Source organism: Akebia trifoliata, chromosome 4, assembly GCF_017979445.1.
Source record: "Akebia trifoliata isolate Shusen 1 chromosome 4, ASM1797944v1, whole genome shotgun sequence".
NCBI lineage: Eukaryota > Viridiplantae > Streptophyta > Magnoliopsida > Ranunculales > Lardizabalaceae > Akebia > Akebia trifoliata.
The window spans coordinates 1,365,770-1,390,655 of record NC_141378.1 but is presented as its reverse complement, the minus strand read 5'-3'; the positions used below and the strand labels follow the sequence as shown (position 1 = coordinate 1,390,655).

At 35.7% G+C, this 24,886-nt stretch overlaps 1 protein-coding gene across 3 annotated transcripts in view; it reads left to right on the top strand.

The window, feature by feature from the left end:
- Nucleotides 1-5,613: 5,613 nt before the first annotated feature.
- The window catches only part of LOC147402788 (spatacsin carboxy-terminus protein), a 36,505-nt gene continuing 17,232 nt past the window's right edge, over nt 5,614-24,886 (top strand). The window contains exons 1-11 of one of the 3 annotated variants that reach the window (XM_086438137.1): nt 5,615-5,894; nt 11,955-12,089; nt 14,785-15,010; nt 15,100-17,343; nt 18,956-19,031; nt 19,925-20,047; nt 21,886-22,141; nt 22,240-22,734; nt 22,809-22,994; nt 23,135-23,428; nt 24,081-24,728. In XM_086438137.1, the coding sequence (XP_086294263.1) occupies nt 14,827-15,010; nt 15,100-17,343; nt 18,956-19,031; nt 19,925-20,047; nt 21,886-22,141; nt 22,240-22,734; nt 22,809-22,994; nt 23,135-23,428; nt 24,081-24,728 (4,506 nt within the window). In that variant the 5' untranslated portion in view covers nt 5,615-5,894; nt 11,955-12,089; nt 14,785-14,826. Of the gene's footprint in view, nt 5,895-11,954; nt 12,090-14,784; nt 15,011-15,099; nt 17,344-18,955; nt 19,032-19,924; nt 20,048-21,885; nt 22,142-22,239; nt 22,735-22,808; nt 22,995-23,134; nt 23,429-24,080; nt 24,729-24,886 lie in introns of all 3 variants that reach the window. The other 2 variants (XM_086438138.1, XM_086438136.1) reach the window with 2 other exon arrangements.

Here is a 24,886-nt window from a genome sequence, read left to right as displayed (position 1 = left end):
CTATAGTGAAGAGATCGTCCTCACCAAAAATCAGCTCATTCTAAAACTTCTAACCCTTGGTTACAAGTTAAAGAATCGTGGACCGTCTATTTTTGTAAACCACTTTTGATGAGGTTAGAAGCTTTGGAACAAGCTAATATTTGGTGAGGATGATCTCTACATCTTAGAGATCATCATCATAAAAAACCTTTCAAAACTTTGAACCCATACATTAAAAAAATGTTTGACACAATGTTTGCCTATCTTTAGGGCCTTTGGACGACACCCATCTATGTAGAGAGAGAGAGAGAGTGAGTTTCCATTGACACCCCAACATTTAATTATTTTCGGCCATTGACTTACTTTTTAATTGGGTGTAATAAGTAAAACCTGCGGTGTGAATAACAGTTCTCAAAGTTAAACCATAGTGCCTTGCTCACTTTCACTTTTAAAACCTTGGATGAAGATCGGTATTCTTAATTTTTTTTTTCCGAGTTTTTTCATGAAATCTAGAGGGCTGTTGTGTTAGATTGCCAATGTGAAAATCCATTTTAGCAAAACTACCCTTAGTAAGGCTTAAAATCTTAAAAAGGTGATGTTTGTTAAACTGAAAAAAATAAGTGCTCAATAGCATTAAGCGTTGAAACTTATAAGCGCTGAATTTAAGTGCTAAAAAAGTTGTTTGTTTAGATGCTGAATCATATATGTTACACATTGCTGAAGCTAGTAAATTGTCTTTGTTACCCTTACAATCATATTATACATTGTTTACATATTTCAAATGCCTATTTCTTATCAAACACAATAAAATATATTATTTCTTATAAAATTATAATATAATTCATTTTTAAATAATAAATAATACTCAAATATTCAATTTATAAATAATAATTTCTATTATTTATAAAAGCCCACAAATTTCAAATTAAAAATAATAATGTCATACAAGTCACCAAAATTTGAAATCAACATTAAAATAACTTAATTTTTTATGAATAATTTTCGATAGAAATAAAGGATGTGTAATTATAAAAGCACCTTATGAATTAATAAGGGCAACTCACACCATAGCCAATTTTTGTTTTTATTTTATATGGGTTAAAGTTTTTGGAATGAGCACATTTTTAGTGAAGATGGTCTAGAGATCATCATCACAAAAAATCAGTCCATTTTGAAACTTCTAACTCGTCAAAAATAGTTTTTTTTTTTAAATGACAATTTACGGTTCTTGAAGTTGTTTTGATAGGGTTAGAGGTTTCAAGATGTGCTATTTTTTGGTGAGGATGATCTCCTCATTGTAGAGATCATCCTCATAAAAAATCAACTTATTCCAAAACTTTTAACCCATATAAGACAAAATAATTTAGCCATGATGTGGGTATATTCATTTGTGGGGTGCTTATATACTAATGAGGAGATCATCCTCACCGAAAATCAACTCATTCCAAAACTTTTAACTCGTATAAGACAAAATAATTTAGCCATGGTGTGGGTTTATTAATTTGTGGGGTGTTTATATACTTATCCATGAGATATAAGAGGTAATATCCTTTTAAGAATAAGGGCATACTTGTCTATGCTCAAAAAACGAAGGGCATACTTGTTCGTGTCGAAAAAAACAAAGTGCTTGCTGCTTCTGCACTTTTTTTCAGTATCAAAATAGCGCTGAATTTTTTTCACTTATTTTCAGTAATAAGTGCTGAAAATATAAAGTAAACAAACGCGCTATTTTAACAAAAAGTGTTGAATTTAATTTTTTTCAACAATAAGCAATGAAAAATAACGCAAACAAAGCCTAAGTAAGGTAAGGGTTTTCCATAATGAAATCGACTAACTTTTGAATGCCTATCAAGCTTTAGCCCCACAAAAAGACCAAATTTACATGTTTCGACTCAACAAACAACCACTCTCAACTATCCCATCTTGTTGATGAGATCTTTTAGGTGCATACAAACATGCATAGAGATTTACCTCGATAATTTTGATAAATCACATACAATCAAAATCAATATTACTAGTTGGAATCACTTAAATATCTTGTAAAGACAAATAAAAAGGTAAAAGAACCCTACTAAATTGTATTGACTTCCCCCTATTTTTTTCAAAAACTTCCTACCTTCTTGTCATTACTACCATTGCACATAAGGTTGACAATGGGTCGGGTGTGGGCGAATGAAGTTATTTCCATATCCTTATCCAATTCTATATCCAATTATCCATATTCAAAATTTTGCCCACTTATATTAAGGATATCTATATCTAACTATTTATCAATTTTTTAAAAGGCTATCTATATCCGACTTGTACCCAAATTTTCAAACATATATATATATATATGGGTCGGGTTCCTGCAACACACATTGCGACACACATATAGACAACGTGTTTGTCTTATATGGGCAAAAATGTTTGGAATGGGCTAATTTTTTGTGAGGATGATCTCTATGATGAGAGAATCATCCTGGCAAAAAATCATCAAATTCCAAAACTTCTAACCCCATCAAAATTGATTTACAAAAATTGGACGGTCTATAATTTTTCAACAAAAATTGGACGGTCTAGAAGTTTCATAATGAGCTGATTTTTGGCAAGGATGATCTCCTCACCACAGAGATCATCCTCACAAAAAATCAGCCCATTCCAAACATTTTTGCCCATATAAGACAAAACGCGTTGTCTATATGTGTGTCTATATGGTTGTCGTTTGAACCTGATCCTATATATATATATATATATATATATATATATAATATATATATATATATATATATATATATATATATATATATATATATATATATATATATATATGGGAACGGGTCGACAGCCCTAAAGTTTGCCAAGTTTGGTGTCAAACATTTTTTGTAAATCACTTTTGATGGGGTTAGAAGTTTTGGAATATGCTGATTTTTTGTGAGGATGATCTCTACGGTGAAGAGATCATCCTCACAAAAAATCAGCTCATTTTGAAGCTTCTAACCCTAGTTTACACGTTGAAGAATCGTGGACCGTCCAATTTTTGTAAATCACTTTTGATGGGGTTAGAAGTTTTGGAATAGGCTGATTTTTGGTGAGGATGATCTCCTCGTCATAGAGATCATCCTCACAAAAAGTCAGCTCATTCCAAAGCTTCTAACCCATATTTTGAAAAATGTTTGGCACCAACTTGGCAAACTTTAGGGCTGCTGAACCGCTCCCATATATATATATATATATATATATATATATATGGGAGCGGTTCAGCAGCCCCATTATGGTGCCCCGCATGGTGCCATGCATTTTTCAAAACATGGGTTACAAACTTTGGAATGAGCTGATTTTTTGTGAGGATGATCTCTATGATGAGGAGATCATCCTCACCAAAAATAAGCTTATTCCAAAATTTCTAACCCCATCAAAAGTGATTTACAAAAATTGGATGGTCCACGATTCTTCAACTTGTAAACTTGGGTTAGAAGTTTTAAAATGAGCTGATTTTTGGTGAGGATGATCTCTTCACCATAGAGATCATCCTCACAAAAAATCAGCCTATTCCAAAACTTGTAACCCCATAAAAAGTAATTTACAAAAAATGCATGGCACCATGTGTGGCACCATGAGGGGCTGCTGAACCGCTCCCTATATATATATATATATATATATATATATATATAGGGTCCTGTTCAACACCAAACATTTTGGCTAACATTTTAGCCAACCATTTTTGTCCTACATGGGTTAAAAGTTTTGGAATGGGCTGATTTTTTATGAGGATGATCTCTACGGTGAGGAGATCATCCTCACCAAAAATCAATCCATTCCAAAACTTCTAGCCCTATGTTTACAAGTTGAAAAATTGTGGATCATCCATTTTTTGTAAACCATTTTTGATGGGGTTAAAAGTTTTGGAATGGGCTGATTTTTGGTGATGATGATCTCCTCACCGCAGAGATCATCCTCACCAAAAATCAACTCATTCTAAAACTTCTAACCCATGTTTTGAAAATTGTTTTGCCAAAATGTTTGGTATTGAACATTTCCCATATATATATATATATATATATATATATAGGGTCAGGTTCAAACGACAACCATTTCAACACACATATAGACAATGTGTTTTGTCTTATATGGGCAAAAATGTTTGGAATGGGCTGATTTTTTGTGAGGATGATCTCTGTGGTGAAGAGATCATCCTTGCCAAATATCAGTTCATTATGAAACTTCTAGACCGTCCAATTTTTGTAAATCAATTTTGATGGGGTTACAAGTTTTGGAATGGGATGATTTTTTGCCAGGATGATCCCCTCATCACAGAGATCATCATCGCAAAAAATCAGCCCATTCCAAACATTTTTGCCCATATAAGACAAACACGTTGTCTATATGTGTGTCGCAATGTGTGTTGCAGGAACCCGACCCATATATATATATATATATGGGTCAGGTTCAAACGACAACCATTTCTACACACATATAGACAACGTGTTTTGTCTTATATGGGCAAAAATGTTTGGAATGGGCTGATTTTTTGTGAGGATGATATTTGTGGTGAGGAGATCATTCTTGCCAAAAATCAGCGCATTATGAAACTCCTAGACCGTCCAATTTTTGTTGAAAAATTATAGACCGTCCAATTTTTGTAAATTAATTTTGATGGGGTTACAAGTTTTGGAATGGGATGATTTTTTGCCAAGATGATTCCCTCATCACAGAGATCATCCTCACAAAAAATCAGCCCATTCCAAACATTTTTGCCCATATAAGACAAACACGTTGTCTATATGTGTGTCGCAATGTGTGTCACAGGAACCCGACCCTATATATATATATATATCATTTGTGAAGATGATGGAAAAAAAATAAATGAAAGATGTTACAAATCCCCAACGAAATAAGGGTTTATCTTTTTGTACCATAAATATCTAGGTACTTTAGACGTTTCAGCTAGGTTCATCCTACTTGATATCATAGCTTGTATCATGTATCAAGTTTAAAACTCGAAAGGAATGATTTAAGGACCCAAAATTAATGGCATTAGAGTGAAAGACGCTAGTCTTATATTCACCACAAAGCATGGTGGTGTGGTAGGACTCCAAAGAAATAAGGGATTAATTTTGAGCACTAATAATGCTTTGGTGCTTTTTCAGTGTATTGATTGAAGATTTGTCTGGTATTAAATAATTTGTAGACAATGGATTTATTTTGGAGAACAATCAAAGGTTAAGACTAGAGGTGGAATACGAGGACACTCGAGTCCTTTTGATATTCTCTCAGAGAAGACCTTGGTCAATAGAAGTGTCAATCATTTTGAAAGCATGAGGGGTACGCCTTTTACTCCTATCGCGAGGAAACACATCTATGCTTATGTGCACATCCCACGTCAGACTTGTGAGAATCATAGTAAATACACTGTATCATTTCAGCATTTTCCAAATCTAAATCCTCATCTCTTCTGCTAGGAGTGTGATCAAGACCATTGAAGCATAAAAAGAAGCGTTGAAGTAACCGTAGATGGTTTTTAATCGTATCGCGAGGAAACACATCTATGTTATGAGCACATCCCACGTCAGACTTGTGAGAATGGCAGTAAATACCCTGTGTCATTTCAGCATTTTCCAAATCTAAATCCTCATCTCTTCTGCTTGGAGTGTGATCGAGACCATACAACCATAAAAAGAAGCGAGAAAGTAACTTAGTATAATACATCTTCGCGTATGGAAAAATTCCACTCAAGAGCCTGAATTGAAACGAAGACCATCGCTTCTGATCTCCACAGTTTAATCGACACTGTGAGACTGTTTCTGTGAATCCCTTCTAGCTTTCGTGGAGAGGATTTATCCGCTCTACACCGAGTTATCCTTAATCCTAATTGTCCATCAGCAGATACTCTTCCCATCAATTTCGCTTAAAAAAGGAAAGAAATTCGAAACCAGGTCGGTAATTTCAAGATCGCCAATTCCAACTATCAAACATAGCTCAAGATAAAATTTCGTTTTTTTTTCTTCTTCTACTTTTTGTTTTTCACGTTTAATATTAAATTTTTATTTATATATTGATGGATTAGGGATTTAGAATTCAGGGCGTTAATAGATACTTTTGTGAAACTAGGGTTTTTGTTTCTGGGTTAAATTCTCTGTGAAACGAGGTAAAGATGGCTAAATGACATGGTATATGGTGACAACTCAGTGTCTCAAAGGTCGGTGTTGGTTCTGATTCCACATATACCTAGAATCAGAACCTAATTAAATATCGGTTCTGCCTTTTATCTATTTTAGCTCTGGATATGAGACCCTTGGAACCATAAACGACTCTACAAATACCTGATACCCATCATATAGTCACCTTTTTTTTTTTCCTCCTCAAAAGCCTTGAGGTGAGATATTAAAACCATTAGAGGTAAGAATTTTTCTTCCTAGCCACATTGAGGAATCACTTATGGACCCGTAGTAAAGTGAAAATGAATTTCCTATTAGTTGATTCGAGGCGTGTCTTTCCAAATAATTATGGTAGTTAGTTAGAAATGTATTAGTGGTGAACAGAGCAATCCACTCGTGATGGATTTATACGTCGGGTAAGGCATCTGTACTCTTTATCAGTGATTGATTATCTACAAGTTTTGTCTTAGAACGGATGTATATAGAATAGAACACGTATTGCACTCAAGTGCGACTCAGTCCACTGTGCTAGTTCATGGAGCTAACCCATCAATGAATGTGTTTCTTTTGCTTTTCCCTTTCCTTTGTAACATACAACATCTCGATCAGTAAAAGAATTTTTTGCTTGTTAAATTAAAGAAAAACACGCGTTCAACACACTTTTAGTACTTCCTACTAGCAAATTACAATTATGTGAAACAGTATCAATAGATGCAGATTAACTGCTTTTATTCGCAATCAACACTCTCGTCATAAAACCTTATTAGCAAACTCTGTCTCTCTATGTACCACATAACACCCAATTACTCACCACAAATTCATGGATAGAATTTAGATAGAAAAATCTGTGATAAGCTTCTACCAGAGTTTTCTTAGCTATAATATAAATGGCAGTTAATAATTGGAGAAAAGAATCGGTGAAACAAAAAACACCTTTGCTTTTAGTATAATTCATGAACTTCTTTGTTCTACCATAGTTTTTAGTCCTCAAAACATAGTTTAGCAACATTTTTTAAGCTCAAATTCTCCACATTGACAAACTTAAATGCCAAACCAAGTTCATTAATTCAAAATTATAGAGTAAAGATAGTTTGTAAGAAAAAAAATGTGTACAACAAGAATCCGCTTAATTACATGGGCTTAGAATCCTTAGCAGAGTTATTTTTAACAAAGAAAAGGAATTATCTGCAAAGTCCTTATTGTATCAAACGTTCGAGCTTGAAAATAGATCAAAGAATAAATAACCAGAGAAATCAAAGATTAACGACTTAATACCTAAACCAGAATAGCTGGATGAATAAATTAATAATAAATAAAGCTGAAATTGGAGCTTCATAAAGAGAGGAATCAAAGAAAACCTGAATATTGTTGGGGTTTCGTTATAGCTTCGGCGATCTTTTAATGGAGGAATGCACAAAATCTTCAAAGAATTATAAATACTAATATTTTTGTTGGGCTTGGGTTAGGTCCGGTCACAGCCCTTGTTAGCAATATGTCGTTTTATTCACAAAAAATTCACGATTTTTTTTTGTTTCTTTTCAATAAAAGTATTATTCAAGTAGATTTTTTATGAACAGCTTCAGTCTCCTTTGTCGGTTGGACTTATCAATCTCTCCATCTTCTCTACTATCCAACAATCCATTCAAATAAGTCCCTCTCTCTCTTTGGCAAATCGATCAAAAGAAAATAAAAAATTAGACTTAAAAACAACAAAGAAGTAGATCTGAAATCAAATTGATCTCTACAAGTTTGTAGGGAATAACTGAAATCGAATTGATCTATACAACTCTTTAGATTTTTTTTTATATTGATTCTCATTTTATATTTTTATTTCTCTTAACAGTAGGAATAAACTCCCTCTCTTTCATTCAAGCTTAAGGGATATTCATATATTTTGTTGGTTTTTTTTTTTGAACATTTATTATGGTTGTGTTTGAAAAAGAGAGTTTACTGAGAGAGTTGAAGATTCAAGAGTTTAACTCTCGAAATTGAACTCTCAGATGTTGAGGGTGAGAGTTTATTATAGCTTTGGTGTTTAGTTGTTTTGAGAGTTCAGCTTACATCCTATGCTTCTTCCCCGAATTGCAAAATCAGATTTGAATTAGGGTTTATCTTGAAAATCCATTAGGGTTCATCTTGAAAACCCATTAGGGTTTAAAGGGTAGATGATCAGATACCCAACTTATATCCTATGCTTCTTCCCCAAATTGTAGAAGAACACAAAAACATACAAAGCCCTAATAGTAGAGAGAGAGTACCTGAAGTTGCGTTGAGAAGCTCGCAAGAGAGAGAGAGATATGAATATGAAGGGAGAGAGAGAGAGAGCTGTTGAGTTTACCTTCTTTCACGAGAGTTCACAAATTGCAACATTCACCTATTGTGGTGAATGTTGAAGCACCAAAAAAATTGAGAATTTGAGAGTTGGTTAGTTGATAACTTGCATTAGTTGGTCTTCCTAACGTGCACAACTCATCCACATTTGTAAGTTGCCAACCGCCACAAGTGACACTCGGTTATCGTACACACCCTATGTATTGAATTTTTTTTTTAATGGTTTCTTGAGATCTAAGTTGCGATTTTTGTAATTAAGTTTAGATGTTTCTGATTGTTCAAATCTTCTCAATGAATTATATGATTAAGAATTTTATTAAAATATTCTACATCTTTTATTGAATTTTTAGATTTATAATTAAATCATTGTAATTGTTTGTTGAATTGCTTAAGTGGTGCAGGTATTAATTATTTTTTGGATTCTAATTTATTATAGTTTAGATTCTGGAGTCATAGCTCACATAATTGTAAACTTCCTAACTTGAAAATCATTGGACTATGATAATCAGTTGGACAAAATTAACATCAAGGATGTCATGGGGGTAGGAGAGGAGGAAGTTAGGGAAGGGGTGGTGAGCTTTTATAAAGATTTGTATGAGGAAAAAGAATCCTTAAGGCCGAGGCCGGATAATCTTGAGTTCAAGTCTTTGAACCAGGAGGAGAAGGGGTGGTTGGAAAGGCAAATAGGGGAGGAGGAGGTTAAAGCAATTATTTATTCGATGAGTGGGGACAAGGCGCCTGGACCGGATGGATTTAACATGGAATTTTTCAAACATTGTTGGGATATCGTTTCGAAAGATTTTATGGAGGTCATCAAGAAATTGCAAGATAAGAAGTATCTGGATTATAGTCTTAATAGCACATTTGTGGCTTTGATCCCTAAGAAAGCTGGGGCGGATAAGATAGAAGATTTCAGACCCATTAGCTTGGTGAGCTCGGTGTATAAGATTATATCCAAGGTACTAGTGTCGAGGTTGAAAACAGTTCTTCCCAATTTGATTGGGGACGAGCAAGGGGCTTTCGTTAGGGGAAGACAAATTTTAGATGGAGTTCTGATGGCCAATGAGTGTATTGATTCTAGGATTAAGAGTAAGAAAAAGGGGATGATTGGGAAAATTGACTTGCAAAAGGCTTACGATCACATGAATTGGGATTTTTTAGAATATATGATGGGGAGAATGGGTTTTGGAGAGAAATGGATCGGTTGGATTATGAAATGTGTCACTACGGTATCTTACTCGATTCTTGTCAATGGGAATCCAGCTGATTTTTTTAGGGGTACGAGAGGTTTGAGACATGGTGATCCCTTATCTCCGTTTTTGTTTCTTATTATAGCTGAAGCATTGGGTAGATTGTTTAGAAGAGCGGTTGATTTAGGTAAGTTTTCCTGGTTTAGGGTTAATAATGGACCTTTGATTTCTCATCTTCAATTTGCGGACAACACACTAGTTTTTTTGGATCATTCGAATGATCAGGTGAGGATGCTTCAGGTTTTATTGTGCTGTTTTGAGGTTATGTTAGGTCTTCACATCAATTTGCAGAAAAGTAAACTGTTCGGGGTAGGTGAGGTTCAAGATATTCATTTGATGGCCACAATGTTGGGTTGTGGGTACGATACGTTGCCCACGTCCTATTTGGGACTTCCGTTGGGTGCTCCATATAACAGTATTAGAATCTGGGATGGAGTGATTGAGAGACTAGAGAAAATGTTAAGCACGTGGAAGGCAAATTATTTGTCGAAAGGAGGGAAAGTTACTTTGATCAAAAACATTTTATCGAGTATCCTGGTTTACTTCCTATCTTTGTTCACGCTCCCGAAGTCTGTTGAAGGTAGACTAGAAAGGCTCATGAGGGACTTCTTGTGGAATGATATGAAAGGCAGGAGGAAGTATCATTTAGTCAGATGGAAAATGATTTGCACACCCAAGAAGAATAGGGGGCTAGGCATAAGGGGTCTTAGAATAGCTAATAGAGCTCTTTTAGGCAAGTGGCTATGGAGATTCGGCGAGGAGAGGGGTAGTTTGTGGAGGAAGGTTATTATGGCCAAATACGGGGATAGGAGGTTAGGTTGGTATAGTGGTGAGTCTAAAGGTTCATAAGGGTGTAGTGTTTGGAAAGGGATTCTTAAGGTGAGCGAGGATTTTCAGAAAGGGATTAGGTTCAAAGCAGGTGTGGGAGACAAAATTAGATTTTGGGAGGACATTTGGTGCGGTACCTCGCCTCTGGCTTCTCATTATCCGTCCTTGTATGCTTGTTCTATTAAGAAGAACCGCTCTATCCAGCAGTGTTTGATTGCCAACGAGCCCGGTCGTACTTGGGATTTGGGGTTCAGGAGAAACTTTAATGATTGGGAACTAACTGAAGTGACATCTTTCCTTGATCTCCTGCTTACGTTTCACATCAACGACAGCGAACAGGATAAATGGGAGTGAACAAGGGCTAAGGACTTGAGATTCTCGGTCAGTTCTTTCTATAAGTGGCTCACTCCTTGTGCAGAGCGTTCACTGTCGGGTTCCATCATTTGGTCCAGGTTAGTCCCCTCTAAAATATCATTCTTTGTTTGGTTGGCTTCTCTCGATAGGATCCTTACGTTGGATAACTTGATTGTGTGGGGATGGATCACCCCCAATTGTTGTCCCATTTGTTTGAGAGACGGAGAATCTGTTGATCATATTTTAATACACTGTTCTTTTTCGTATAATATTTAGTCAAATTTCCTCTGTTTTTTCCATGTTATTTGGGTTCTTCCTCGCAAGTTTTCTTCTTTGCTAGCAGAATGGACCAGTAATGCTTTTTACACCAAAAAACGGATCTTGTGGGATATGCTACCGGCGGCTATTGCTTGGGGGGTCTGGAACGAGAGAAATAATAGAGTGTTTAATAACAAGACTAGTAGCTCTCATGCATGCTTCTTGGAGATATTGGGGTTTTTATACATGTGGTCAAAACAGAACATACAGTTCGTGGGGTCAACTTCCGATGATTTCGTTTTTTGATGGCACTCTATATGTGATTAGTGTGGTTGTAGTTTTTCTTTGTTTCTTTTGTGGAGGCTCCCTCGGCCTCATTGTATTTTGTTTCCCCTCTTTATCAATATATTATACTTTTCAAAAAAAAAAAAAATCACTATATAAGTTGACTTGCTTTCCAAATGTACCGAATTATTTGTTTCTAAATTTTTGATGTGGGCATATATAACACGTATAAAGTATATACTGCATATTTCCCGTTTAGCGAATGTTTGACAGAATTTTTGCAGCCCAAAAATCGAATAAAAGTCGAATTTTTGTCGCCTTCCGAATTGCTAACAAGGGTCCCAGCGTAGTTGACACTTACATGCATCAAACGGTTCATTTCATGGTTTGTTTTTGGTCATATACAATGAATACAGTCTACAAGAATATACCAGTTTTGACTTCTTTTAACAAGCTGTGGCAGGTTTCATAATTATGAGTAAAGAATTGGCTTAATTGCTTAATAACATCTGAGATGCATTTCTTTCAAAAGGAGTACAACTTGCTGGCGGTAACTGCTGGAAGGAGATGAGGTGAAAAATATTAGTGTTTATAAGTCTTCGATGATTTTGCACATTCCTCCATTAAAGGACCGCCGAAGCTGTAACGAAACCCTAACAATATTAAGGTTTTCTTTGATTTCTCTCTTTATGAAGATCGAATTTCGGCTTTATTTATTATTAATAATTTATTCATCCAGCTATTCTGGTTTAGGTATTAAATCATTAATCTTTGATTTCTCTGGTTATTTGTTCTTTGATCTATTTTTAAGTTCGTAACTTTGATACAATAATTTCTTTTATTTGTTAAAAATTACTTTGCTAAGGATTCTAAGCCCATGTAATTAAGTGGATTCTTGTTGTACACATTTTTTTTCTTACAAACTATCTTACTCTATAATTTTGAATTTATGAGCTTGTTTTGGCATTTAAGCTTGTCTATGTGGAGAATTTGAGCTTAAAAACGTCGCTAAACTATGTTTTGATGACTAAAAACTATGGTAGAATGAAGAAGTTCATAAATTATACTAAAAGCATAGGTGTTTTTTGTTTCACTGATTCTTTTCTCTAATTATTAACTGCAAATTTATATTATAGCTAACAAAACTTTGGTAGAAGCTTATCATAGATTTTTCTGTCTAAATTCTATCCATGAATTTGTGGTGAGTAATTTTGGCTTTGTTTACCGCTCATACATTTCTTACTCTCTAACTACCATATTTATTTGGAAGGACCCATTTCGAATCAACTAATTGGGAATTCATATTCAATGTGGCTAGGAAGAAAAATTGTATCTCTAGTGGTTTTAATATCTCACCTCGGGGCTTGTGAGGCGCAGGGTTGTGTTTTTGAGGCTTAAGCCTTGTTTGGTCTATAATTCAATAGAGGTTCAAGTTCCACATAAGTGAGGCACGATAGAGTTTTTTTTGTTTTTCATTTTGCCCAAAAGAGCGGAAAGTTTCTTGGTTGATCACACACGCAAATTTTTTTTTCCTTGATCTCTAATTCTTCTTATTGATCATAGTTTGGAGCCATCTGGCTATTGTATTATTTTTTCCTCCCAAAGATGTACTCAATGTTTAAAATCAAGTCTCGAGGCAATGTTTCAGTCAAAGAAAAATTGAGATGGTCTCCAAAACATTTCGAGAAAATCGGAAACATTCAATTTGGGGTCAATATTTCCTTATGGTATTGACCGAAATTGGAATGTTTCACCAAAACATTCTGAAGTAGAATGAAACTTTGAAGTTTGAACCATGTTTGTAATTTTATCTATAATTTTGATTGCTTTTGAAAAGGATATTTATTTATTTATTTATTTTTGTACTTCAGATTTTGAAAATATATTCAGAGTATTTGGAGAATCTGAATTGAATTGTGGTATGTTTTTAGATTGTTCAAAGCTCTGTGTGTTGATGATGTTTAAGAATCAAATTGGATTTTAAGTCAGAGGTTTTGTGGAAATGACAATAGGATCTCTTACTAATAAGATCCTCCCAATGGTAAAAAAAAACCCATCAAGATCGAACACCCTTAGGGTATGTTTGATTGCATGGAAAGTGACTTTACATGAAATTTGAAATCATGGAAAAATAATGGTGGAAAATAGGTAGGGTTGGAAAATCAAATTCCATTGTTTGATTTTACTTGGATAAAATCATTGAAAAAATATCTGAGGAAGATGAAGAAGAAGAAGTAGAGGAGGAGGAGGAGGAGGAGAAAAAAGATGAGAGGAGAGGGAGAGGCTTGGGGTGGAGAAGAAGAGGCTTGGGACATGATAAGAGGGGGGGGGGGGGGAGGACGTGGTGGTGGTGGCAGCGGAGGCGGAGGTAAGTGAGGAAGAAGAGGGGAGAACGTGGTTGTGGTGCCAGCGGAGGTGAGGGAAGGAGAAGGTTAAGAAGAAGAACACGAAAAGAGAGAGAGAGAGAGAAGTTGGCTGGAGATGGTGATGACGGCGACGACGACGAGGTTAATGTGATGGTGGCTATGGTGGTGGTGGTAGGGAAGAAGAAGATGATATTTTGGGGATGGAAAATATGGGTTGATTTCACTTTCCCACCCATATGGTTGGGAAAGTGAAATCCATGTTTTGGTGGACTTTTTGATTGGGGTGGAAAATTAATTTCCATAGAAAAATGCAATCAAACACCTGAAAAATGTCATTTTCCATGGAAATTGATTTCCCACTCTATTTTCCATGTGCAATCAAATATACCCTTATTCTTACCTTAACCCATGGTAGAAAACCTTAGATTTTCTACCCCAAATTCCTTCGTTTTACACTTCAAAAAAATAAAAATAAATCTAATACCCTTAGTCACTGGAGATGGAGATCCACTTATACAAAATAAATTTAACCTTCAGAATCACCTCATTTTCATTCGCCTCCTTATTATTGAAAACACACACGGATGCTTATTTTCTTCCTTACGGACCAAAAGATGGCAAGGGAAGAAACTGCTGATGAGACTTGCTTTACAAGAGAATATTTTTTCCGATCAGCTTACACAAAGCACCATATTGTAGATTGGTTATGAAAGAATCTCTTTTCTCGCCAATGTTGAAATCCTTCTAGCTTACAATTCTCATTTTCACTCTTACCGTGTTTTATCAAGAAAAATATATGACTCTGCGTTAGGTTTTTCTGTTTTTGTTTTGTTTCGTTTTATTTTGTTTTATATTTATACAAAATTATTTATGTTTGATTTTTGTTTTTATCTTTAATTTAGATTGAATTGCATTATTTCTTGTATCTAGTTAATTATTTTTTGCAATTTATGGTTGTTTTTTAGTTTTTAATGGTTTATTAACTTGCTATTGCAGCATCATCTACCATTTTCTCACTTCTTTACTGGTAGGATCAAAATGGTTTTATCTTGCGGTGACAAGGCCGTAGATGGTCCTGCCGTATTGCAGTTGCAAAGATGGGGCCTATCTCAAGCTCAGTTGAACTTATCAGAATTTCGTGAGGCTTTTATATCTCCAACAAGGGAGCTGTTGTTATTGCTTTCATATGAGTGTGAAGCTTCTTTGATCCCTCTGATTAATGGTCAATTTTCCAAGCTCTTAGAATTATTATTATTTTTTTAATATATTGATCCTTGCTCTCCGCTCAGGATTTATCCTTTTAATCCACAGGAGACTCTACGAGTAGGGATGACCCGGAGGGATGTTATTCTGAATGCCTTAAGAGTTCAAGCTCTTTAAATTTCCATTCTTCAGCATGGGCAGCCTCTAGTAGGTCAGATTCACCGGACAATATCCCATGCACTTATGAAACTGTAGAAGTTGTTTCCAATAGTGCTTTTTCACTTGGAAGTAGCTCATCAAGATCTAAGCAATATACTGTTGTTTGTGATGTAAAATCATTGGCTTGGGGTCACTGTGGGGATGCATACGATCAGCACGAGGATGTTATCTTTAGAGAACTTCTTTTTGTGTCTGGTGACCATGGCATCACAGTACATGCTTTTTGTCATCCAGATAAAAAATCTGAGATGACAACATCATTCCCTGATGGTATGGTTGGACGAGGGAGTTGGATGGAGTGGGGTCCTGCTGTGACAGCTCATAACACACAGGTCAATGAGCGGTCTAGCTTGTGCGGCAAAGCTACTGGAACTGAAGAATCAAATGGTGTCAGTGGGGAAGAGAATAATGAGTCAGGCACTAGTAGATTTACATCGAAGAAATGGTTTCGGACATTTCTTACAGAAGTTGAAACTATTCAATCTGAGGGCAACTTTTTGACCAGGTTCCCTGCAAAGTCATCATTTCCGTGTTCTGCAGAGGTGGTCTCATTTAGCATTTTTGACAGCACTTCTGTGTTATTGGACTTCTTTTCTCATACTGACCTTGTTTCCTCTAAAGAGGAAAATTGTAGTACGTCTGAACCTGCGAAATCCCTGAACCCGGTTGTTAATTCGGATAAAATATCTCGAATTTTAAGCGTGGGAAAAAGCAGTTCATTCAAATGTTCCAGGGTGTTCTCCAGCTCTTCACATCGCTTAATTGGTTTTGTTTTGACTTTGGTAGATCCTATACCAATAAACAATAGAGAATCTAATGCAAGGAATACCAATGAGATTTTAGTGGTGGTTACTATGATACACCAGTGGGGAATACAATGGGTTTCCTCTGTGAAACTTCAGGATACATATCTAAATCCTGGCCCAGGGTCTGAGTGGTCAGATTTCCAATTTTCTGATAATCTTCTCATTTGTCTCAATGCTTCTGGCTTAATCATTGTTTACAATGCGACAACTAGTGAACTTGTTGAATGTCTCAATGTTTTAGATATCTGTGGACTTAACCCAGAACCAAACCTTCCGAAGGAAGCAAAGTTGTCTGTAGGGGATAATTTGGCTCCCAGAAGTGCTGATATACAAACTGAACAAGATGAAAAAATGTGTGATAGGACAAATCAAAGAATCGAAGGTTCTTTGTGCACTAAAAGAATTTTCAAAAGATTGATGGTTGCTTCAAGTTCTTCATTTTTAGCTGCTGTTGATGAATATGGTGTAATCTATCTAATTTGTCCTGGTGACTATATTTCAGACAAGTACTGTTCAATTAATAAATTACTTCCAAATTTTGGGCTTGGCATTTTGGTTGGATGGGAGGTTGGAGGTTCTGTAATAGGTTCTCAAAGCGTACTGTCTGATCTTTTAAGTTGCCACAATTTGCATATTTCATCGACAACAAATGAAAGTTCCCTCCACACTGGCAATGGTGAGGATTCTAAAATTTCGACAAGACAGAAATGGTACCTACAGGAAAAGGGAGGCCAATCTGGTTCCTATTTGAGTGGTTTTTCTGCTGCATCACAGATAAATAATGAAGGAATCCCCAGTTCTGAAGTATTATTGAACCCAATGCGGAGGATAATTCTTCCCATAGATGGATGTAGTATAGATGATTCCATTTGTTTTTCTCCTCTTGGGATCACCCGACTTGTTAAAATGTGTAATGTAAGTGATGAAAAGGGTTTTAAAATCGTTCATACGAATTTACATGTAATGTCAACTGTTCATGATGACAGAAGCTTGTATTCTCAGTCCACAAGGACTAGTCCCTTTGAGAGGGAAGTAGCTTTTGTTGGAGAAGCTGTTGGTTGTTCTTTTCAGGGATGTTTCTATTTGGTAACACAAGATGGTCTCTTTGTTGTTCTTCCCTCAGTTTCAGTCTCATCAACTGTTCTTCCTGTAGAATCAGTTGGCTATTGGCAACCGAGTTTCAGTGCAGGCAGTGGAAATCAGATGGACAATTTTTTGTCAACAAAGAAATCTAATGGACATTGGCCATCTTGGAAAATAGAAGTTCTGGATAGAGTTATTTTATATGAAGGCCCTGAAGAGGCAGATCGCATGTGTTTGGAAAATGGTGAGAATAATAAAAGCTATTTCATTTGGAGATAAAAATTTCTGTCCCATTTTATATTTCTGTGAGAAATGATTTGTTAATGTGGAAATTCATGACATCATCATAGTTAAATGTGAATGATTTCAATGGTCAATGAAGTCCATGCCATGGATTCCTGTGGTCTGGTAATTTCCAGCATATCGGGGCAATGACATTGTCATCCATTATTTTTACATGCTAAATCAGTGTTTCTTCGTTTGCATATTCACCTTAATGGTTATTGCCTCTTTATTAATTATTTAAACTATGTGTTGTGAGTTGTACTATTCTTCTTTGATTATAGATGTAATATTTACACTGTGTGGTACTACTTTACCTTTGGTTTTTTATATGCATCCAGAATTTCTCATTTTATCAGTAGTATTTGTTGAAAGTTCAATGATCGGGTATTTTGATATTAAATAGGAAAAAAATACTTGAAGGAGAAAGAAGTTTAGGGTCTGTTTGATTGTGGGGAATTTGTTTTCAATGGAATACATTGGGAAGATTGTCATGGGAAAATGGATACCATGGAATAATGAATTCCACTGTTTGATTGCACCTAGAAAAATATCAAAAAGAGAATTGGTTTAGCATAGTTTTACAATTTCTTCAAATCAACTTCATAGTTGGGAAAATTCTATGGATGCAACATGCCGAGTCAACTTGACAAATCATCTAGTCAAGTCAGTTGAGTCAGCTCAAAAATGCACCTAGTCAAGTTAGAAACTCAACCAAGTTTTCAGCTATATTAATATTTTTGTGGAGAAAAAATTTACCCAACTAATCATAATTTATTTATGCTAATGAATTAATATTATGTGTAATTTTTATTAGTGATTATTATGTACAATTTACAGGTCTTTTCTACAAGTAATTTATAAATTTTCATCAATATGTTTTGAATTTTTTCTTTAGAAAAGAATGTTTCCGTAGAAGTTTACTATTCATCAAAATATTTCCACTGAACACTTGCATTTTTATACCCAAAATTTGATTATTTCTGTTATTCACTGAAATATTTGGCAGAATGAATGGTGGTTTCCATCTCGGTTATTTTTCGTGTCTGATATTGTGGAAATGGAAATATTTCAGTATATTTCGTGGAAATATGTCGAAATTTAATACTATGGCTATGGCACATTGTATTAGGAGGTGATTAACTGTTTCATCGTTGGCTTTACACAAAGAACAATGGTTGATGATAATGGTCTTACAAGATAAGTCTATCGTTGGGATCTTTATCTAATATGGTTGTCCAAACAAAAAGACCACATTTCTTTATCCCAAATGACAGAAGCAGGGAAGTTTATGGGTGAGTCAGTTTTAGTACATTTCCCTTGCATTCCATGTGTCTACCTTAACTGTGTAAATAAATAGATTAAAATTACACTATTCAAGCCAAGCAACATAAACTTGAGGATTCATCTCCAAATGATCATTGGTTCTTTTGTTTTGCTCACCCATTCCTTTATCTCACAGTGCGAACTCTGTTATGTGCCTTCTTTCGCATGCGATGAACATTTTTTGCATTTCTATTATCAAAACAAGTATTTAGTATATGCTAAATTGCTAACTTCGGATGTCATGTCAGGATGGGACTTGAAAATTGCTCGTATGCGTCGATTGCAATTGGCATTGGACTACCTAAAATCTGAAGAGATAGAGCAGTAAGATTCCGTTATGTAGTTGCTGTTTGTTTTTTCACGATGCATTGGGTCACTGTCCTAAAAATGTATAAGCGTTGGTTTTGGAAGCAGCGGTGTAAATAGGGATATACATGAACTCTTTATTTTTGGCGATTCGCATTGATTAGTAAAACAAATGAATTCAGAGTACCAAGTGGTACAGGAACATCTTTTCTATACAGGGATGGGCTTTAAAGCTGATGGAGCTTTTTGAGTCAGTCTCCTGAACTTGTGTGACCCAGTCAGGAAATCAATATGTAAATTTTTTAACGACCCAGAAAACAGAGGCTGAAAAGCCATAGTGTGCTAGTATTGTTTCCTATAATGTACGAAGAAAACAAAACTTTAAAGCATAAGAAAACAAATTTTATTTTTTTTCACATAAATTTCGGCACTTGAGTTTTCGGTTGAATGACCATGGAATTGGCACCAGACGCAATATCAGATACATTTATTATTTTTATTGGATTTAATTTCCTTCTTGGCCATTTGAGTTTCAAATCTTATGGGTAAAATTCTCCATTCAAGTAAGGGCTCCATAGTGTCTTTCATTCTTCTTCACACCAAAAATCCCTGCAACAATTGTAAGTAAAATACCAAATATAAATAAATGACTTAAATTAAAATGTTAAAAAATATACTTCGGTTTCTTCCTTTTCTCACTATTCTTTGTTTTCATGTGCTTCGTTAGATTTTTTTTTGATAAAGAAATTTTTTGGCAATCTAATCTTTCCCAATGTGCTTCGTTAGATTAGATGGTAAGTGGAGGAAATAACGAGTATGAGTTGACCTGATAGTGTAAGGGTAAACAACTACTTACGTCACTTGTGAGTTATAGGAATAAATTTCTAAGTGCTTTTTAATGGGCTGAGCAGATCCTTGGAAATGCTTGTGGATGTCAATATGGCAGAAGACGGCATCTTAAGATTGCTTTTCACTGCTGTTTATCAGATCTTCTGTAAAGTTGGAAATGACAATGAGATTGCTCTTGCATCAAGGTGAGCATTTTGCAGGTTCACGTGTTTTCTTTACCTTCAATTTTGTTGTCGTGGATGTTCTCATGACATCGTTATTGCCATTTCTGATGGCTATCGTAGTTCATACTTTGAAATATATTTGTGAATACTCTTCATTTGCAGTTTTTTTCTGAAAAGGCACCCCTAGACTTGACTATTTTGCAAGTTTACCTCTAGAAGATAACAAATACCAATGCTTATTTTTAGTATGAAAATAGCTCTCGCAATAGCTTGACATAGAGATTTCTGAAAGAAATATAAATCTTCATGATAAAACAATCATTTCTACGGGAAGATAGTATATGACTACAGTTATAATTGTTTGGTTGATCTAGTAGAACCATGGAAGAATCTCCTCATTTAGATCTAAATCCAATTCCATATTTGGGCAAAATAATAATAATAATAATGGTTCAGTAATTGTAGCTGAAAATAATCATTTATCAATCATCTCTTGCTGTTCGGTTCTGTTAAAATAGAACATCATAGTTAGTTAATTTCATTGTAATGTAAGATTGAGACATAATTATCCAATCTGAGGGAGAACAATTTCTCTGCTGGGAACTTTCCTTTCCTTTCCCATCTTATTTTTTTCCGTTTCCCTTCTTCTCACACATCACGTTTGTCAAGATTTCACTTATGTAGCTATCTTTCCTTCTGTTCCCCTTGTATGCTCTCTCTCTCTCTCTCTCTCTCCATATATATATATACACATATATATATCCGTTGCTTTTGCTTACTTTTTTAATTGGTAAGGTTACATGTGTGATTGAATACAAACATAAAGGTAAGCTTTGGAGGAGGTTGAGAAGAACTAATGAGGGAGACAGTCAAAAGGAAGCACAACACACTAAACACCTGGTTGATGGTGTCGAGTGTTGTGTTATCCGCCTCCGCTCCTAGGTGTCACGTTCTCACGTAACGTGCTCCAGTTCAACCCGAGACCCTCTTATATTCATAGTTGTGCCTTCCCCATCAGGTCGGTCTTTTGGGGTAAATGGTTTGTCAACATGGTAGTAGAGCGCTAGGTTCGTACATGTCACGGGTTCGAGTCTCCTCGAAGGAATTTTTCACCCTTATGGGTGAGGGGGAGTATTGAGTGTTGTATTATCCGCCTCCGTTCCTGAGTTTCACGTGCTCACGTATCATGCCCTAGTTCGACCCGTGACCCTCTTATATTCATAGTTGCGCCTTTCCCATCAGATTGGTCTTTTGGGGTAAATGGTTTGTCAACAGATAGGTACAAACGAACACAAAATGTACTACATGAGAAGGCTGATGAAGAACCTTCTCAAATCTCAAGGAACAAAGCAAAAGGATGGATATATGCGCCTGATATATTTTGCTCACCCTTTAATACATATATTACTTATAAAAAAAAGATAGGTTCTCTTAAGGTCTTTTGGTTTTCATTGACAACTTCTATGGCCTGCTATCTGTTGAAAAAGAGGGTGGCAGTCTTTGCAGATTAGTGCATTTCCTTGACCATATTGGAGAGCTGGCCTTTGGGTGTTCCCTCATATTCTCTCACACTATATGATTTAACTGATTTTGCAGTAAAAATTGGTGTATATAGATGTTTTCTTATAATGGGATTTCAGTTCTGTAGTTGTGTATTTCTTCTCTCAATTATAAATCTCTTACTGTTAGTTACAAATAAAAGGGATGATACTACTTTTCTTAGTTGGTTGACACACTACTTCGAGGTTAAACTGAAATGAGGAGAAACTCTCAGCAGAAGCTCCAAGTTGTTTTATTGTGTTTCTTGCTTTGATGATTTTCAGTTCCATATATTTATCATGCTTAGACTTTGTGTGCAGGCTTCTGGCTTTGGCAGCCGGTTTTGCGACGAAAATGGTCCGGAAATATGGGTTATTACAGCATAAGAAAGAGGAATTGATGTTTCAAGGCATTAACAAATCCAGAATTACCTCTGTACCGCCAACCTTTTCAAATAAAGAACTAGATGAAATGAGCAATTCAAGAAGGCTTTGTGAGATGGCTCATTTTCTAGAGATCATTAGAAATCTGCAGTGTCGACTTAGTGCAAAATGTGGAAGACCAGGTCAAGGATTGGTATGATGTTGAATGTTTCTTTTTTTTAAATCCAGATAAAAAAATTATCCCCTAAGGTTTCCGAAGTGATTAACATTCAGTTGTTCTTTCTGTTACAGGTGGATGATATGGATGCCATGAGTTTGGCAGATACAAATTTATTGCAGGATGACTCTCATCTTCCAATTTTTACTATGGATGCTGTTTCATCGGAAATACAAAACCAGTGTGAATTAGCCTTTCCTGCACCTGAGTTAGCCTTTGATGACACGGAAAAACTTGCTTTGATGCCCGTGGAATCTTTTCATTCTGTGACCCACTTGGATTCAGGAGATTTCAGTAACTCATCTGTCTTTTCGTCGCAAGATAGGGTTCAGGGGAGAAAAATGATTCCCTTTGAAAATCCCAAGGATATGATGGCACGTTGGGAAATAGATAATCTGGACCTGAAGACTGTTGTCAGAGATGCTTTGCAATCTGGTCGCCTTCCTTTAGCAGTTCTTCAACTACACCTTCAACATTTAAGAGCTTTGGTCACTGAAAAGGAGCCTCATGATACTTTTAACGAAATCCGTGATGTTGGAAGAGCTATTGCTTATGACCTGTTTTTAAAGGTAGCATTCTTCTGGAAACCTTTAAGTGAAGCTGAGATCACTTTATTTCTGCACTAATACCATGTGATCAATAGGGGGAAATTGGACTTGCTATATCAACATTGCAAAGACTTGGTGAGGACATTGAAGTCAGCCTTAAACAGTTGTTATTTGGTACTGTGAGAAGATCTCTTCGAATGCAAATTGCAGAGGAGATGAAAAGATATGGATACCTGGCTCCCTATGAGTGGAAAATGTTGGAAAGAATATCTCTTATAGAGGTTCATTTGTGATGTTTTTTGTGGTTCATATACTATTATTTTTCTTATATATTCCTTACAAGCATCTGTGGCATTGTTCGAAGTTCCATATTTGCAATATGACTCCAGTGAACTAACACTTGGTTGTTTTGTGTTCAAAGAGGCTGTATCCGAGCAGTAATTTCTGGAGAATATTTCTTGATCGGCAGAAAGAATTTGGTAGAGTTTCATCCAGTTTCACTTCGCCAGAAGAAAATAAGTTGCACTTGATAGGTTCTCATGCATTCAATGATTGTATCATTGGGTGCGGTGAGATTGATGGAGTTGTAATAGGTCCTTGGGCAAATATTGGAAGCTCTGCTTTTCCTGTGGTTGATGAGGATAATACCCAAGTTGGATACTGGGCTGCGGCTGCGATCTGGTCTGATGCCTGGGACCAAAGAACTATTGATCGTGTAAGTCAATATTACTTATTCTCTTTTCGTCCATACCATTTGACGGCCATATATTATATAGTTTAAATTCCTTGCAATACCCAATTTTGATTGGAAGCTTTAGTGGAATCTATGTAACTCCTTAAAATGAAGGTCATGGTCTGGCTACTAAAGAAATCTCCTCAAGTTATCTTTTGCCATACAAGAATATGTCATTAAGAGTATCCATGAGACTGATTTCTGCTTAGGGCATGTGTTATTTTTTTCCTTGCTGCTTTGTGATCATTGTAAATACGTTTTTGTTTTATCCTTTATTCATCCATGGCATCTGTTTGATTGTTTCCATCATGCCTTTATTTTTCACTATTTTGATGGATTGCATTAATAGAAAAGAAAGCAAAAGGATATCTTTGATGTAACAAGAATATTGATATACACCATGTTCAGCAAACAAGTCATCATTAGCTCTCCTTAAGAGGACGGATGCCCATTAGCTCTCCTTAGAACAGAGAAAAGTTGTTAGCATCAGCTAGGATTGGCGTGTTCTGGTGTAGTTTGAATAGTTATAATTAGTTTGTCATTTTTCTCTGTATTTGGTGTTTTTATTTATTTATTACATTGCTTTGTTTTCTAAGGTTTTTACTGGTGTCATTATATTTCTCTTGCTGTGCAGATAGTACTGGATCAACCTTTTCTCATGGGTGTTCATGTATTATGGGAATCACAACTCGAATACCATATTTGCCACAATGATTCGGAGGAGGTCTTTAAACTCCTGGATGTGATTCCTACGTCTTTATTATCAGATGGAGTTCTCCAAATCAGTTTGGATTGTTTACGTTCGGTGGCAACTGTTGGATGCAATGGGGGGTATCCTGATTATGAAAATTATGTCCGCCCTGGAGAAGAATTGGATGCTGTATGCCTAAACATACCAAATATTAAAATTCTGAAGTTTTCTGCTAATGATAGGTGCTCCATTTGGTTAAGAATGCTCATGGAGCAGGAACTTGCCAAGAAATTTATTTTCATGAAGGAATACTGGGAAGATACTACTGTGATCATGTCGCTTCTGGCCCGTGCAGGCTTCATTACCAGCAAATCAATTACTTCTATTCAGGATGAATCTATCGAGAATTTATCTGATCTCGGTTTCTCAAAAATTGGTGGCGAATGTCACCGGGATACCATGCAAGCCCTGCATAAACTTGTTATACATCACTGCACACAATATAACTTGCCAAACCTTTTGGACCTTTACCTCGACCATCACAAGTTGGTGCTAGATAATGATTCTCTTATTTCATTACATGAAGCTGCAGTAAGTTTCGTAGAATACGCTGAATGTTTATGTTTTCCTAGTGAGATACTCTCGGCAGGTCCTTCCACATTTTAACTTTGGCTTATCTGTCTCTGTTTTGCTTTATAGTTTTTTATTAACTCGCTTGGGTTCGGTTGATGTTCTAGTCAATAGTGGGC